The 15,266-nt window shown below is 42.5% G+C and overlaps 1 protein-coding gene across 1 annotated transcript in view; it reads left to right on the forward strand.

Annotated features, from left to right (window-relative positions):
- LOC121539071 (fibulin-5) overlaps positions 1 to 15,266 on the forward strand; it is a 52,494-nt gene that overhangs the window by 17,977 nt on the left and 19,251 nt on the right. The window contains exon 5 of the mRNA XM_041847300.2: positions 9,650 to 9,772. Within this exon, the coding sequence (XP_041703234.1) occupies positions 9,650 to 9,772 (123 nt within the window). The remainder of the gene's footprint in view (positions 1 to 9,649; positions 9,773 to 15,266) is intronic.

Below are 15,266 nucleotides of genomic sequence, written 5' to 3' on the forward strand. Positions count from 1 at the left end.
AGGCTGTGTAAGGGCTATTTGACCAAGGAGAGTGATGGAGTGCTGCATCAGATGACCTGGCCTCCACAATCCCCCAACTTCAACCAAATTGAGATGGTTTGGGATGAGTCGGACTGCAGAGTGAAGGAAAAGCAGCCAACAGGTGCTCAGCATATGTGGGAAGTCCTTCAACACTGTTGGAAAAATATTCCAGGTGAAGCTGGTTGAGAGAATGCCAAGAGTGTGCAAAGCTGTCATTAAGTCAAAGGGTGGCTATTTGAAAAATCTCAAAAATAAAATATATTTTGATTTGTTTACGACATGATTCCATATGTGTTATTTCATAGTTTTGATGTCTTCACTATTGTAAATGTAAAAAATTTTAAAATTTAGAAAAACCCTTGAATGAGTTGGTGTGTCCAAACCTTTGACTGGGACTGTGTGTATATGTATATATATGTATATATATATATATATATATATATATATATATATACAGTATCTCACAAATGTGAGTACACCCCTCACATTTTTGTAAATATTTGAGTATATCTTTTCATGTGACAACACTGAAGAAATGACACTTTGCTACAATGTAAAGTAGTGAGTGTACAGCTTGTATAACAGTGTAAATTTGCTGTCCCCTCAAAATAACTCAGCCATTAATGTCTAAACCGCTGGCAACAAAAGTGAGTACACCCCTAAGTGAAAATGTCCAAATTGGGCCCAATTAGCCATTTTTCCTCCCTGGTGTCATGTGACTCGTTAGTGTTACAAGGTCTCAGGTGTGAATGGGGAGCAGGTGTGTTCAATTTGGTGTCATCGCTCTCACACTCCCTCATACTGGTCACTGGAAGTTCAACATGGCACCTCATGGCAAAGAACTCTCTGAGGATCTGAAAAAAAGAATTGTTGCTCTACATAAAGATGGCCTGGGCTATAAGAAGATTGCCAAGACCCTGAAACTGAGCTGCAGCACGGTGGCCAAGACCATACAGCGGTTTAACAGGACAGGTTCCACTCAGAACAGGCCTCGCCATGGTCGCCCAAAGAAGTTGAGTGCACGTGCTCAGCGTCATATCCAGAGGTTGTCTTTGGGAAATAGACGTATGAGTACTGCCAGCATTGCTGCAGAGGTTGAAGGGGTGGCGGGTCAGCCTGTCAGTGCTCAGACCATACGCCGCACACTGCATCAAATTGGTCTGCATGGCTGTCGTCGCAGAAGGAAGCTTCTTCAAACAGTTTGCTGAAGACAAACAGACTAAGGACATGGATTACTGGAACCATGTCCTGTGGTCTGATGAGACCAAGATAAACTTATTTGGTTCAGATGGTGTCAAGCGTGTGTGGTGGCAACCAGGTGAGGAGTACAAAGCATGGTGGTGGGAGTGTCATGGTCTGGGGCTGCATGAGTGCTGCCGGCACTGGGGAGCTACAGTTCATTGAGGGAACCATGAATGCCAACATGTACTGTGACATACTGAAGCAGAGCATGATCCCCTCCCTTCGGAGACTGAGCCGCAGGGCAGTATTCCAACATGATAACGACCCCAAACACACCTCCAAGACGACCACTGCCTTGCTAAAGAAGCTGAGGGTAAAGGTGATGGACTGGCCAAGCATGTCTCCAGACCTAAACCCTATTGAGCATCTGTGAGGCATCCTCAAATGTTAGGTGGAGGAGTGCGAGGTCTCTAACATCCACCAGCTCTGTGATGTCGTCATGGAGGAGTGGAAGAGGACTCCAGTGGCAACCTGTGAAGCTCTGGTGAACTCCATGCCCAAGAGGGTTAAGGCAGTGCTGGAAAATGATGGTGGCCACACAAAATATTGACACTTTGGGCCCAATTTGGACATTTTCACTTAGGGGTGTACTCACTTTTGTTGCCAGCGGTTTAGACATTAATGGCTGTGTGTTGTGTTATTTTGAGGGGACAGCAAATGTACACTGTTGTACAAGCTGTACACTCACTACTTTACATTGTAGCAAAGTGTCATTTCTTCAGTGTTGTCACATGAAAAGATATACTCAAATATTTACAAAAATGTGAGGGGTGTACTCACTTTTGTGAGATACTGTATAAACTCAGCAAAAATAGAAACGTCCCTTTTTCATGACCCTGTCTTTCAAAGATAATTCGTAAAAATCCAAATAACTTCACAAATCTTCATTGTAAAGGATTTAAACACTGTTTCCCATGCTTGTTCAATGAACCATAAACAGTTAATGAACATGCACCTGTGGAACAGTCGCTAAGACACTAACTATTTACAGACGGTAGGCAATTAAGGTCACAGTTATGAAAACTTAGGACACTAAAGAGGCCTTTCTACTGACTCTGAAAAACACCAAAAGAAAGATGCCAAGGGTCCCTGCTCATCTGCGTGAACGTGCCTTAGGCATGCTGCAAGGAGGCATGAGGATTGCAGATGAGGGCAATAAATTGCAATGTCCGTACTGTGAGACGCCTAAGACAGCGCTACAGGGAGACAGGACGGACAGCTGATCGTCCTCGCAGTGGCAGACTACGTGTAACAACACCTGCACAGGATCAGTACATCCGAACATCACACCTGCGGGACAGGTACAGGATGGCAACAACTGCCCGAGTTACACCAGGAACGCACAATCCCTCCATCAGTGCTCAGACTGTCCGCAATAGGCTGAGAGAGGCTGGACTGAGGGCTTGTAGGCCTGTTGTAAGGCAGGTCATCACCAGACATCACCGGCAACAACGTCGCCTATGGGCACAAACCCACCGTCGCTGGACCAGACATGACTGGCAAAAAGTGCTCTTCACTGACGAGTCGCGGTTTTGTCTCACCAGGGGTGATGGTCGGATTTGCATTTATCGTCGAAGGAATGAGCGTTACACCGAGGCCTGTACTCTGGAGCGGGATCGATTTGGAGGTGGAGGGTCCGTCATGGTCTGGGGTGGTGTGTCACAGCATCATTGGACTGAGCTTGTTGTCATTGCAGGCAATCTCAACGCTGTGCGGTACAGGGAAGACATCCTCCTCCCTCATGTGGTACCCTTCCTGCAGGCTCATCCTGACATGACCCTCCAGCATGACAATGCCACCAGCCATACTGCTCATTCTGTGCGTGATTTCCTGAAAGACAGGAATGTCAGTGTTCTGCAATGGCCAGCGAAGAGCCCGGTTCTCAATCCCATTGAGCACGTCTGGGACCTGTTGGATCGGAGGGTGAGGGCTAGGGCCATTCCCCCCAGAAATGTCTGGGAACTTGCAGGTGCCTTGGTGGAAGAGTGTGGTAACATCTCACAGCAAGAACTGGCAAATCTGGTGCAGTCCATGAGAAGGAGATGCACTGCAGTACTTAATGCAGCTGGTGGCCACACCAGATACTGACTGTTACTTTTGATTTTGACCCCCCCTTTGTTCAGGGACACATTATTCAATTTCTGTCAGTCACATGTCTGTGGAACTTGTTCAGTTTATGTCTCAGTTGTTGAATCTTGTTATGTTCATACAAATATTTACACGTTAAAAAAAAGTTTGCTGAAAATAAACGCAGTTGACAGTGAGAGGAAGTTTCTTTTTTTGCTGAGTTTATATATATATTTATATTTATATATTTTTTTATATATTTTATATGTATATATATATATATATATATATATATATATATATATATATATATATATATATATATATAAATATACACACATTAAAATACAAAAACAGTCATGGGAAGCACAAAAGAACATCACTAATCACCCAGAAAAAAAGTTACATTCCTCCACAAATAAGGCCCCAATCAATACTTTAAATTGCCCGAACGGCTTTAAAACTAAAAGCAGATTTACCTAGGAACCTCAAGAGTTAACCAATCCTGTGAACGGGTTAGGCAACTCAAGTGTCTATACTTCAACAGCAAAGTTAGATAAGACGGAGGTTTATGAAGTAGCGCCTTATAAACAAAAAAGAGTAATGTAGAGATCTAGTTAACCTTTTGATACAGTGGTGAGTATCAAAACTGTAATCTGTAACAAAACAAAGGGCATTATGGTAGACGGCATCCAAACGTTTAAGAGTAGCAGCAGCTGCACTTTGTTCAATAATATCACCATAATCAAGAACAGATAAAAAGGCTGACTGAATAATCTGCTTCCTACTGCTTAGAGAAAAGCACAATCTGTTTCTGTAGAAAATAGCGAACATTAAATCTTAGCTTCTTAACCAGCTCATCTACAGTGGGGGAAAAAAGTATTTAGTCAGCCACCAATTGTGCAAGTTCTCCCACTTAAAAAGATGAGAGAGGCCTGTAATTTTCATCATAGGTACACGTCAACTATGACAGACAAAATGAGGGAAGAAAATCCAGAAAATCACATTGTAGGATTTTTAATGAATTTATTTGCAAATTATGGTGGAAAATAAGTATTTGGTCACCTACAAACAAGCAAGATTTCTGGTTCTCACAGACCTGTAACTTCTTCTTTAAGAGGCTCCTCTGTCCTCCACTCGTTACCTGTATTAACGGCACCTGTTTGAACTTATTATCAGTATAAAAGACACCTGTCCACAACCTCAAACAGTCACACTCCAAACTCCACTATGGCCAAGACCAAAGAGCTGTCAAAGGACACCAGAAACAAAATTGTAGACCTGCACCAGGCTGGGAAGACTGAATCTGCAATAGGTAAGCAGCTTGGTTTGAATAAATCAACTGTGGGAGCAATTATTAGGAAATGGAAGACATACAAGACCACTGATAATCTCCCTCGATCTGGGGCTCCACGCAAGATCTCACCCCGTAGGGTCAAAATGATCACAAGAACGGTGAGCAAAAATCCCAGAACCACACAGGGGGACCTAGTGAATGACCTGCAGAGAGCTGGGACCAAAGTAACAAAGCCTACCATCAGTAACACACTACGCCGCCAGGGACTCAAATCCTGCAGTGCCAGACGTGTCCCCCTGCTTAAGCCAGTACATGTCCAGGCCCGTCTGAAGTTTGCTAGAGTGCATTTGGATGATCCAGAAGAGGATTGGTAGAATGTCATATGGTCAGATGAAACCAAAATATATCGTCGTGTTTGGAGGACAAAGAATGCTGAGTTGCATCCAAAGAACACCATACCTACTGTGAAGCATGGGGGTGGAAACATCATGCTTTGGGGCTGTTTTTCTGCAAAGGGACCAGGACGACTGATCCGTGTAAAGGAAAGAATGAATGGGGCCATGTATCGTGAGATTTTGAGTGAAAACCTCCTTCCATCAGCAAGGACATTGAAGATGAAACGTGGCTGGGTCTTTCAGCATGACAATGATCCCAAACACACCGTCCGGGCAACAAAGGAGTGGCTTCGTAAGAAGCATTTCAAGGTCCTGGAGTGGCCTAGCCAGTCTCCAGATCTCAACCCCATAGAAAATCTTTGGAGGGAGTTGAAAGTCTGTGTTGCCCAGCGACAGCCCCAAAACATCACTGCTCTAGAGGAGATCTGCATGGAGGAATGGGCCAAAATATCAGCAACAGTGTGTGAAAACCTTATGAAGACTTACAGAAAACGTTTGACCTGTGTCATTGCCAACAAAGGGTATATAACAAAGTATTGAGAAACTTTTGTTATTGACCAAATACTTATTTTCCACCATAATTTGCAAATAAATTCATAAAAAATCCTACAATGTGATTTTCTGGATCTTTTTTCCTCATTTTGTCTGTCATAGTTGACGTGTACCTATGATGAAAATTACAGGCCTCTCTCATCTTTTTAAGTGGGAGAACTTGCACAATTGGTGGCTGACTAAATACTTTTTTCCCCCACTGTATATGTTTTTTTTAAACATCAAATCCATATAAATCAGAATACCTTAGTATGCATATGCGGGAACATGTTCGATTGGAGAACAATCTAATGAGCGAACATTTAGTTCATCTAAAACATTCTTACGAGAGTTTAAAAACAGCATGCATTTCATTTTGCCCGTATTAAGCAGAAGTTTTAAATCAGCAAGAGATTCCTAAATAGCTATAAAATCCGACTGTAGTTTTGTCACAGCCAGATCAACAGTCGGGGCAATAGCATACATAATAGTATCATCCGGATATAGATTAACCTCTACGGGATCGGTGTCCCATATTTGGGACGGTTGAGCTAATGTGTGCTCATGTGTGATTAGCATGACTGTTGTAAGTAACAGCAAACTTTCCAGGACATAGACATGTCTTATATGGGCAGAAAGCTTAAATTCTTGTTAATCTAACTGCACTGTCCAATTTACAGTAGCTATTACAGTGAAAAAATACCATGCTATTGTTTTGAGGAGAGTGCACAACAACAGAAAAACTTATCACGGCAACTGGTTTGATACATTCACCTCTGAAGGTAAGTAATGTACTTACATTCAGTAATCTTGCTCTGATTTGTCATCCTAAGGGTCCCAGAGATAAAATGTAGCATAGTTTTGTTTGATAAAATCCATCTAGATGTGTGAAAGTTATTGTATAAGCTAATGATCCATCATGTATGACATTCCTGGGAGTGTGTAAACTTACATTTTGTATTACCGTATCATGTTTGTATGTTCTCTATAGTTATGTACTTGAAAATGTGTCAATTGACCAATTCGGCACATTTGGGCAGACTTGATACAAAATAGTCCAGTATTGCAATGCTTCACTGGATCAATCTGAAACTTTGCACACACACTGCTGCCATCTAGTGGCCAAAATTTTAATTGCGACTAAACTGCAATATTATATCGTGGTCTCTTGCATTTCAATGATGGAAAAAAAATATATATAGAAAACGCATGTTTTTTTGTTTGTTTTATCTTTTATCAGATCTAATGTGTTACATTCTCCTACATTAATTTCAAATTTCCACAAACTTCAAAGTGTTTCCTTTCGAATGGTATCAAGAATATGCATATCCTTGCTTCAGGTCCCGAGCTACAGGCAGTTAGATTTGGGTATGTCATTTTAGGCGAAAATTGAAAAAAAAGGGTCCAATCCTTAAGAGTTTAAGTATTTTTTTTTTAACAGATTGACCAATGGTGTTTATATAAATAGTGAAGAGAACAGGCCCCAAAATTGACCCCTGTGGTACACCTTTATGTACTTAAAGAAATTCAGACTTAACCCTATCAATCATAATGGCCTGAGTTCTGTCACTAAGATAATCATGAACAGGTGTCAGAGCTCAGGCCTATCGAGGACAACTTATTCAATAAAATAGCATGATCAACAGTATCAAAAGCTTTTGACAGGTCCACAAACAAAGCAGCACATTTCATTTTAGTGTCTAAAGCATTGACAAGATCATTAACAGCTATAGTGGTTGCTGTAATACTGCTATGCCTAAACCCTGATGGGGTTTACATTGAAAATACATTTCTCTGATAACAAAAAAGAACCAAGTTGTACATTTACCAAGGATTCAAGAATCTTAGATAGACAAGGAAGCCTTGCAATGGGGGCGATGAATATTAAGATCACTACTATCCCGCCCCTTATGGAGTGGCAGCACAAGAGCTGATTTCCATACTTTTGGAATATTTCCTGATAACAATGTTAAATAAAAAAATGTGGGTTATTGAGACACACTTAAGCAGACCAGGATCCAATTGCAAAAGTATGGAAATCAGCTCTTGTGCTGCCACTCCATAAGGGCAGAGATGGTAGTGTTCTTAATCCTTATCACCCCAAAGTGGTTATAGATCCAATTGGTCGGCTCCTGGGGATTTCTTGTTGTCTATTGCTATCAAAGCATCCAGGACTTATTTTTTTTTTCTGTAAATAGCCTTAAAGAAAAGCTTTGACTGTCATTTCTCTGATCATTCAGCAAGTTTCTCCTATCAGCATCCAGCCCAATATCATTGTGAATAGGCTTAGAAGTTATTTCAAAGAGAGCGCGCTGAAATAAAATGGTGATTAAATGCATCAATGATGGCATTTTTTTCCATAATGAGGCCAGTGTCTGAATTCATTTGTTGTGGCAGAGAGGTGGAAGTAGAAACCTTCAGGGATTTGACTGTTTTTTCCAGAATTTAGCCGGGTTCCCATTGCATAATAATCAGATTTAGCCTTTCTGATTTATTTTACACAATGATTCCTCAGTTGCTTAAATGCTTGCCAGTCCGAGCCTAAGCCTGTGTTCCTGGCCTTGACCCAAGCATCATCTCTGTTATGAATGACTTCTGATAATTCCGGAGTGTACAAGGCATTCGATCTACCTTTTAACCCTTATTTTTTTTTGAAGGGAGCATGATTATCCACAATATTATTGAAGACATATGCAAAAAGGCTCAAAGCGAAATCAAGTTCAGGGATAGCTGAAATACAATCAAGGTCACTAAAATAAAGATAATGGAAAAAAGCCTCTTCATTGAAGTTTTTTAAGTTCGATTTTTGTATTCTCAAATCTCTAACACAAATAACTGGGCGATGGTCACTAATGTCTTGGGTGAAGACACCAGTAGAAGCATATTTCTCTGGTGTACTCGTTAAGATAAGATCAATCAGAGTTGACTTTGAAGGATCTTTAGGGTTGGGCCGTGTAGGCTTAGTCACCAGCTGGGTTAGGTTTAGATCATTACAAATGTCTTTTAGATTGTCTGAAGCCTGCATTTCCCAGTCAGAATTTAAGTCACCCAGGATAATAACTTCTGATTTAGTAAAAGAAGACAAACTAGTTGACTCCTCGAGTGCACAAAGGTTAGCCGAGGGAGGACGGTAGACTCCTATGACAGTTATGGATACGTTCTTCCCCAGACAAAGACTTAAAGATAGTAAGCTAAAAAAAAAATGGCGAATTAGATTTTTAAAGTCACATGGAGTCTCCAACTCAAACAAGCTACTACGTTCAATAGGCGGTTGCTGTCTGATGGTTGATATTAATATAAGATTGTATAGATCTGCACCATTTGGTCTATCCTTATTAGTAAAAGAGGAACGAGTAGAAATTATAATTACTTTTCCAAGGTTAACACCATAGGGCCTGAGGCCGCAGCCAATGTCAATATGAGGAACTCTCAGAGTAACCAATGATGGAATTTTGTAAACTGACTTACATGGGCTTTGGTTGCTATAGTGCAACAGCCCCAAGTCCTCTATGTGATTTGAAAACCGAGGCGGTATTCAAGTTTATGGAATTCACATATGAACTAAAAGCACTGGGTGAGCAGACTACGATGAAGTTCGTAATCGGTATGCAGTTATGCTTTGCTTATTGGTTTGTGTGTTGTGCATTGGCACAAAAACCTGTTGGTGGAAAATCGTTGCATATATTTTATATAATTATAAATATAGCATCAAAATGTTACATCTGATTTCGCCCTGGTTGATCGTTGTCTGCAGCCGGCTCTGATCGTAGTGTAATGAGACAGGCAGGGAAGGTGAGCACGTCCGCGGTGGTCGGCGAACCCTCAACTTCTGGCCCGTTAGCTCAGCGTGGCATCGACTGTGCCACAAAACCATGCTGAAGTGGTCAAGTCTATATCCACATTTATAAACACAGGGTTACTACAGTTGTTGTTATTTGTGGTGGTGATCATTGTTTTTGAGTTAATTTTATGAGATAGGAGGGTGTGCACATTTTTTATAGTACAAGGGGAGGGTCATGTGAAAATATAGTTTACTTTGGGGAGGGGGGTGCATTTAACCCACTCGAACCCACCTCTCCCTGTTCCTCTGTTGCAGACATTGATGAGTGTGAGACAGACTCCCACCAGTGTAACCCCACCCAGGTGTGTATCAACACAGCCGGAGGATACACCTGCTCCTGTACCGAGGGCTACTGGCTGGTCGGGGGACAGTGTCAGGGTAAGAACCTGAGTGTGTGTGTGTGTGTGTGTGCGGGAAAGTTGTGCAACGAACGGTAAGTTCTGGGGCTTCCACCCATTACAGACAATGAAATCATATTATTTCAGGGGTAGGCCAGATACTATGCTATATCGTCACTACAACCATTACTATTCACCTCATTTTCAACAGAAATATGAGTGGGTCTGTTTAGGTTTTTTTGTGGGGGACATCCGGTTAAGCACTTCTGGCCAATAGTTTGCAGCTAGCTAACTAACTCAGTATCGCTTCTCACAACTTTCCAAACATGGATTCACGCAAAACGGGTATTTTATGTTCGGTAAGGGGATGCCACAATAACTGGCAGAAACGGAAGCTGTTCATCGAGCAGGAGTGTTTTGACCACCAAACCTTTTCGAGGAACGAGTACAGTTGTGAGGCGCCTTTCGATTTGTAGCCAGCTGCTAAGGACGAGGAGTCTCTTCGGGCTTTGGCTCAAAGCATTGAACTTGAAGTAACCACCGAACCGACCCTATGTGTGTTCCGATCACTTCATGGACAAGAGGCCGACTGAAGAGCCCTTTCCCTGAGAAGTGGCTGGGCTATGACGCTCCAGTACAGCACATCAGGACATCAACACATACAGGTAGCTGTTAGCTAGCTGCTACTCGCTAGCTATCGTCACAGATGGGTGTCCTGAATCAGGCAGAAGTTAGCTAGCTTAGCTAATTATGTTACCAGTTGGTAGCCACTCCTAAGTCCTAACATACTGTAGGTAGCTAACTGTTGCCTAGCTTACTCACTTAGCTGGCTAGCTTGAGGGCAGCCCATCTGATACAGTGTTGCTAGCTAACTAGCCTTGCAAAAAAATTAATAACGTAAAAGTGGTGCGTGCATATGTGTTCACCCCCTTTTCAATGAAGCCCCTAAATAATATCTGGTGCAACCAATTACCTTCAGAAGTCACATAATTAGTTAAATGAAGTCCACCTGTGTGCAATCTAAGTGTCACATGATCTGTCACATGATCTCAGTATATATACACCTGTTCTGAAAGGCCCCAGAGCCTGCAACACCACTAAGCAAGGGGCACCACCAAGCAAGCGGCACCATGAAGACCAAGGAGCTCTCCAAACAGGTCAGGGACAAAGTTGTGGAGAAGTACAGATCAGGGTTGGGTTATAAAAAAATATCAGAAACTTTGAACATCCCACGGAGCACCATTAAATTAAAGAATATGGCACCACAACAAACCTACCAAGAGAGGGCCGCCCAACAAAACTCACGGACCAGGCAAGGAAGGCATTAATCAGAGAGGCAACAAAGAGACCAAAGATAACCCTGAAGGAGCTGCAAAGCTCCACAGCGGAGATTGGAGTATCTGTTGATCATAGGATCACTAAAGCTGGGCTTTACGGAAGAGTGGCCAGAAAAAAGACATTGCTTCATGGAAAAAATAAGCAAACATGTTTGGTGTTCGCCAAAAGCGATGTGGGAGACTCCCCAAACATATGGAAGAAGGTACTCTGGTCAGATGAGACTACATTTGAGCTTTTTGGCCATCAAGGAAAACGCTATGTCTGGCGCAAACCCAACACCTCTCATCACCCCGAGAACACCATCCACACAGTGAAGCATGGTGGTGGCAGCATCATGCTGTTGGGATGTTTTTCATTGGCAGGGACTGGGAAACTGGTCAGAATTGAAGGAATGATGGATGGTGCTAAATACAGGGAAAGTCTTGAGGGAAACCTGTTTCAGTCTTCCAGAGATTTGAGACTGGGACAGAGGTTCACCTTCCAGCAGGACAATGACCCTAAGCATACTGCTAAAGCAACACTTGAGTGGTTTAAGGGGAAACATTTAAATCTCTTGGAATGGCCTAGTCAAAGCCCAGACCTCAATCCAATTGAGAATCTGTGGTATGACTTAAAGATTGCTGTACACCAGCGGAACCGATCCAACTTGAAGGAGCTGGAGCAGTTTTGCCTTGAAGAATGGGCAAAAATCCCAGTGGCTAGATCTACCAAGCTTATAAAGACATACCCCAAGAGACTTGCAGCTGTAATTGCTGCAAAAGGTGGCTCTACAAAGTATTGATTTTTGGGGGGTGGGGGGGTGAATAGTTATGCACGCTCAAGTTTTCTGTTTTTTTTGTCTTATTTCTTGTTTGTTTCACCCAAAAAAATATTTTGCATCTTCAAAGTGGTAGGCATGTTGTGTAAATCAAATGATACAAAAAAAAAACCCAAAATCCATTTTAATTCCAGGTTGTAAGGCAACAAAATAGGAAAAATGCCAAGGGAGGTGAATACTTTTACAAGCCACTATACATGTCAAGAGAACCAGTCAACAAGCCCACCTACCACAAATAAACCCAATGTGGCGGTGCAGAGCCATTGACCCACACCATCCTGAAGAATGACTCTAGCTCAGTGTTATATACTGGCCTTCGTCTTAGTGTTTTCTTTGACCATGTAGCGTTTCTGCTGAAATTCTACACGGCTAACTTCAAAAATGCATATCACTGATCAAATACCGATAACCTTGATGAAGCTGAAGCTGAATCTACTCCAGGGTGATCGTGCTGAACGCTTCGCTGTGTCCCAGGGAGTAGCGAGCAGAATCCTTTCCTACTGGATTGACACAATGGAGGAGCACATGAGGATCTACATTCCATGGCTGCCGAGGGAGACGTTCCAGAACACAATGCCTCAGTGCTTCAGAGAGAAGTTCCCCAACACCACTCGCATCATCGTCTGCTCTGAAACCACTCTTCAGAAAGCACACAATATCTATTCCAGAGGGAAGTCATACAGCCACTATTATTCCAGAAATAAGTATTTGGTTGCCATTGCTCCATGTGGACTCGTTATGTTTCATGCATATGGAGGCAGATGCAGTGACGAGTTCATCACCCAAAACTCTGGCTTCCTGGAATACCTTAGGCCTGGTGATGAAGTTATGGCAGACGGGGGCTTCACCCTCGGAGATCTGCTGTATGAGACTAAGGTAAACCTTGCCATACCAGCCTTCACTCAGAAAGGAGACCAGCTGTCTGACGAGGATGTCACAAGCACGAGAAGGATAGCTAATATACGTATACATGTTGAGAGAGTTATCAGACGACTCAAGGTGTTCAAAATCCTCTCCCAGACTGTTCCCATCAACCTGACGCACAAAATGGACAAAGTCCTTAGCATCTGTGTAGCACTTGTTAACATGCAGGGTGAGATCATCCATGAGGATGCCAAGTGAGCGGTGAGAATGTTCATACAAATGAAATGTAACCTTATACACTATAATTTCATCCACATGAGATACTGTGTGTATATATATATATAGTTTCCTATTTAATCAGAATCATTTTAATGTTCCTACATTAGAAATGTACTGTAACTTCGCCTGTTCCTGATAATTACAGGCATCCAATAGGTGATGCTATCATGCCTCCTTCAATCTATTTAAAATACATTTTCTTCAACACCAAACTGTCTCTAACAGACCAAGAGGGAAGCCAACTGTTTATGAAGTGTCGCACTGTTTTCTTAATTAGTGCCCTTGAAAACCAAACCCACAATCAAACTGAAAACACATTTGAAACCCTTAGACACGCCTCCTCTTCCTTCATTTCAAAATGTTAAGTGTCGAAGAAAATGTCAACAAAGTTGAATTTCAGTGTTTTTATTAACACAATAATTTGCCAAGTGCGAGATGAATTACGGCATGCTCAGATAAGTTCATGAAGTGCCATACGAAAAGAAAGAGCGATACAAGGTACAATAAAAATATTCATAAATCATAAGGAGTTATCCGTAGGCATTAGATAAACATGTAAGAAGCGATGTACAAGGCAAGATATAAAAAAAAAAACACCAAGAATTATGCAAATATAATCAGGTAAATGTGCATATGAAGAGAACTGTGCAAGACAAAAAAAAACACCAATCAAGAGTTATGCTTAGATAATAAGGTAGCGCTGACAGAGAGCTTTACAAGGCACAAAACATAGGAACTATTTAAAAACACAGAAGTATTAGGCCCCTAGATACCACATAGATGAACATATTTGGAGCACAGAGTTAGTCTGCCTCACTGGAACTCATCTACTATCCTTGGCAGCATATGTGTGAAATAGAATACCTTCAGTTTAGGGATGACATCAGCACAGAACTTCACATCAAAAGTCACATCAGTAACAGCCTGCTGGGATGGAGCCCAGACAAGCAGTTTGCATCTCTCCAGTCCTGTGCAGAACATGCCCATTTGCACCTGCAGGTAGTACCCACGGTCTCCATTAGGTGGCAGCTGAGGAACCCCGTCCACCAGCTTCACATCGGTGAGTTTTGCCAGAGAACCGTTCAGTCAGAGACTCACACTCCTTACTCAGAACAGGACATTTGATTTCTAGAAGTTCTTGCGAGTTTAACACTCCACCTGGGCTTGCAGAAAGCCACGGCTTCTTGACACTCACTACTGTGCCTCTACTCTCCAGACTAAACCCACAGCTCTCCATCCATGTGTAGGCCACCTGCTCCTTCTCCTTGTCATGTGTGGTTGCTGAGTTCCCCCTGGAACCTTGGGGAAGAGATGCTCCCGCACAAAGTTGTCGGGATTTGTCGAGGTGCGCACAGGAACCTTCTTTGCTGAGCTAGCAGTGAGCCGAAGTTTCCGCGCGTCACACCACTCTGTGCTTTAGCGACCTCCTCCAAGCTGTCACATGTCCACTCCTCCAGCTTAACATAAACGTCATAAAAAATGACAAGCATTTCTGACACTGCATGTTGAGGCTGCTGTAGCTGCTGTTTGGTTTAGCTTTGATGCACTTGTGCAGACGGCTCCCCACTGCAACATTGGCCACTTCCAAACTCTTCTTAAGTGCGTTGTGGGAGTGGTACGCAGGAGTTGGAGGTAGAGACGGAGAAGCGGCTGGGGTGCTGTCAGAGAACTCGGCACTTGGTTTGTGAATTTTGAAACGGATCTCGCCTCATCCTTTTTTGGAGCTAAATTCCGCTGCGTCCCCGAGTTCCACTGGCCTTGCTCATCCCTGTCAATCCTCCATACACAGCATTCTGCACCTTCAACGAAACACTACTGTTAGAATAGTCAATTACAGTACAGAACACTAGTTTACATGGTGTTCACCGCTGACTAGTTTACACAACTAGTAGGTTTAGGTTATGTTGGTAATTTTCCTATTTGATTGTAAAACTCACCTTGATTCTGTACCTACCTCATTGCCATTCGAGATTAGACTGATATACTTCCACAATGAGCCATTGAAACCAAGAACCGTGTGTGCATGTTGTAATAGTTAACGTTATCAGTTCTGGTCAGGTGATATGGTATCATCACAATTAGCTAGCTAGCTAAGCAACTAGCTAACGTCAAACGTATCAGTCATAGAAAAGGGTTACGATAAACAAAAAAGCCAGCGAGCTAGCTACCTTCCATAGTATTGCAGCTGCATGACTGCAAGACATCCCCTTGCCCTGCAACACAAGAACTCCCTGCA

Source organism: Coregonus clupeaformis, chromosome 25 (genome assembly GCF_020615455.1).
Source record: "Coregonus clupeaformis isolate EN_2021a chromosome 25, ASM2061545v1, whole genome shotgun sequence".
Taxonomy (NCBI): Eukaryota; Metazoa; Chordata; class Actinopteri; order Salmoniformes; family Salmonidae; genus Coregonus; species Coregonus clupeaformis.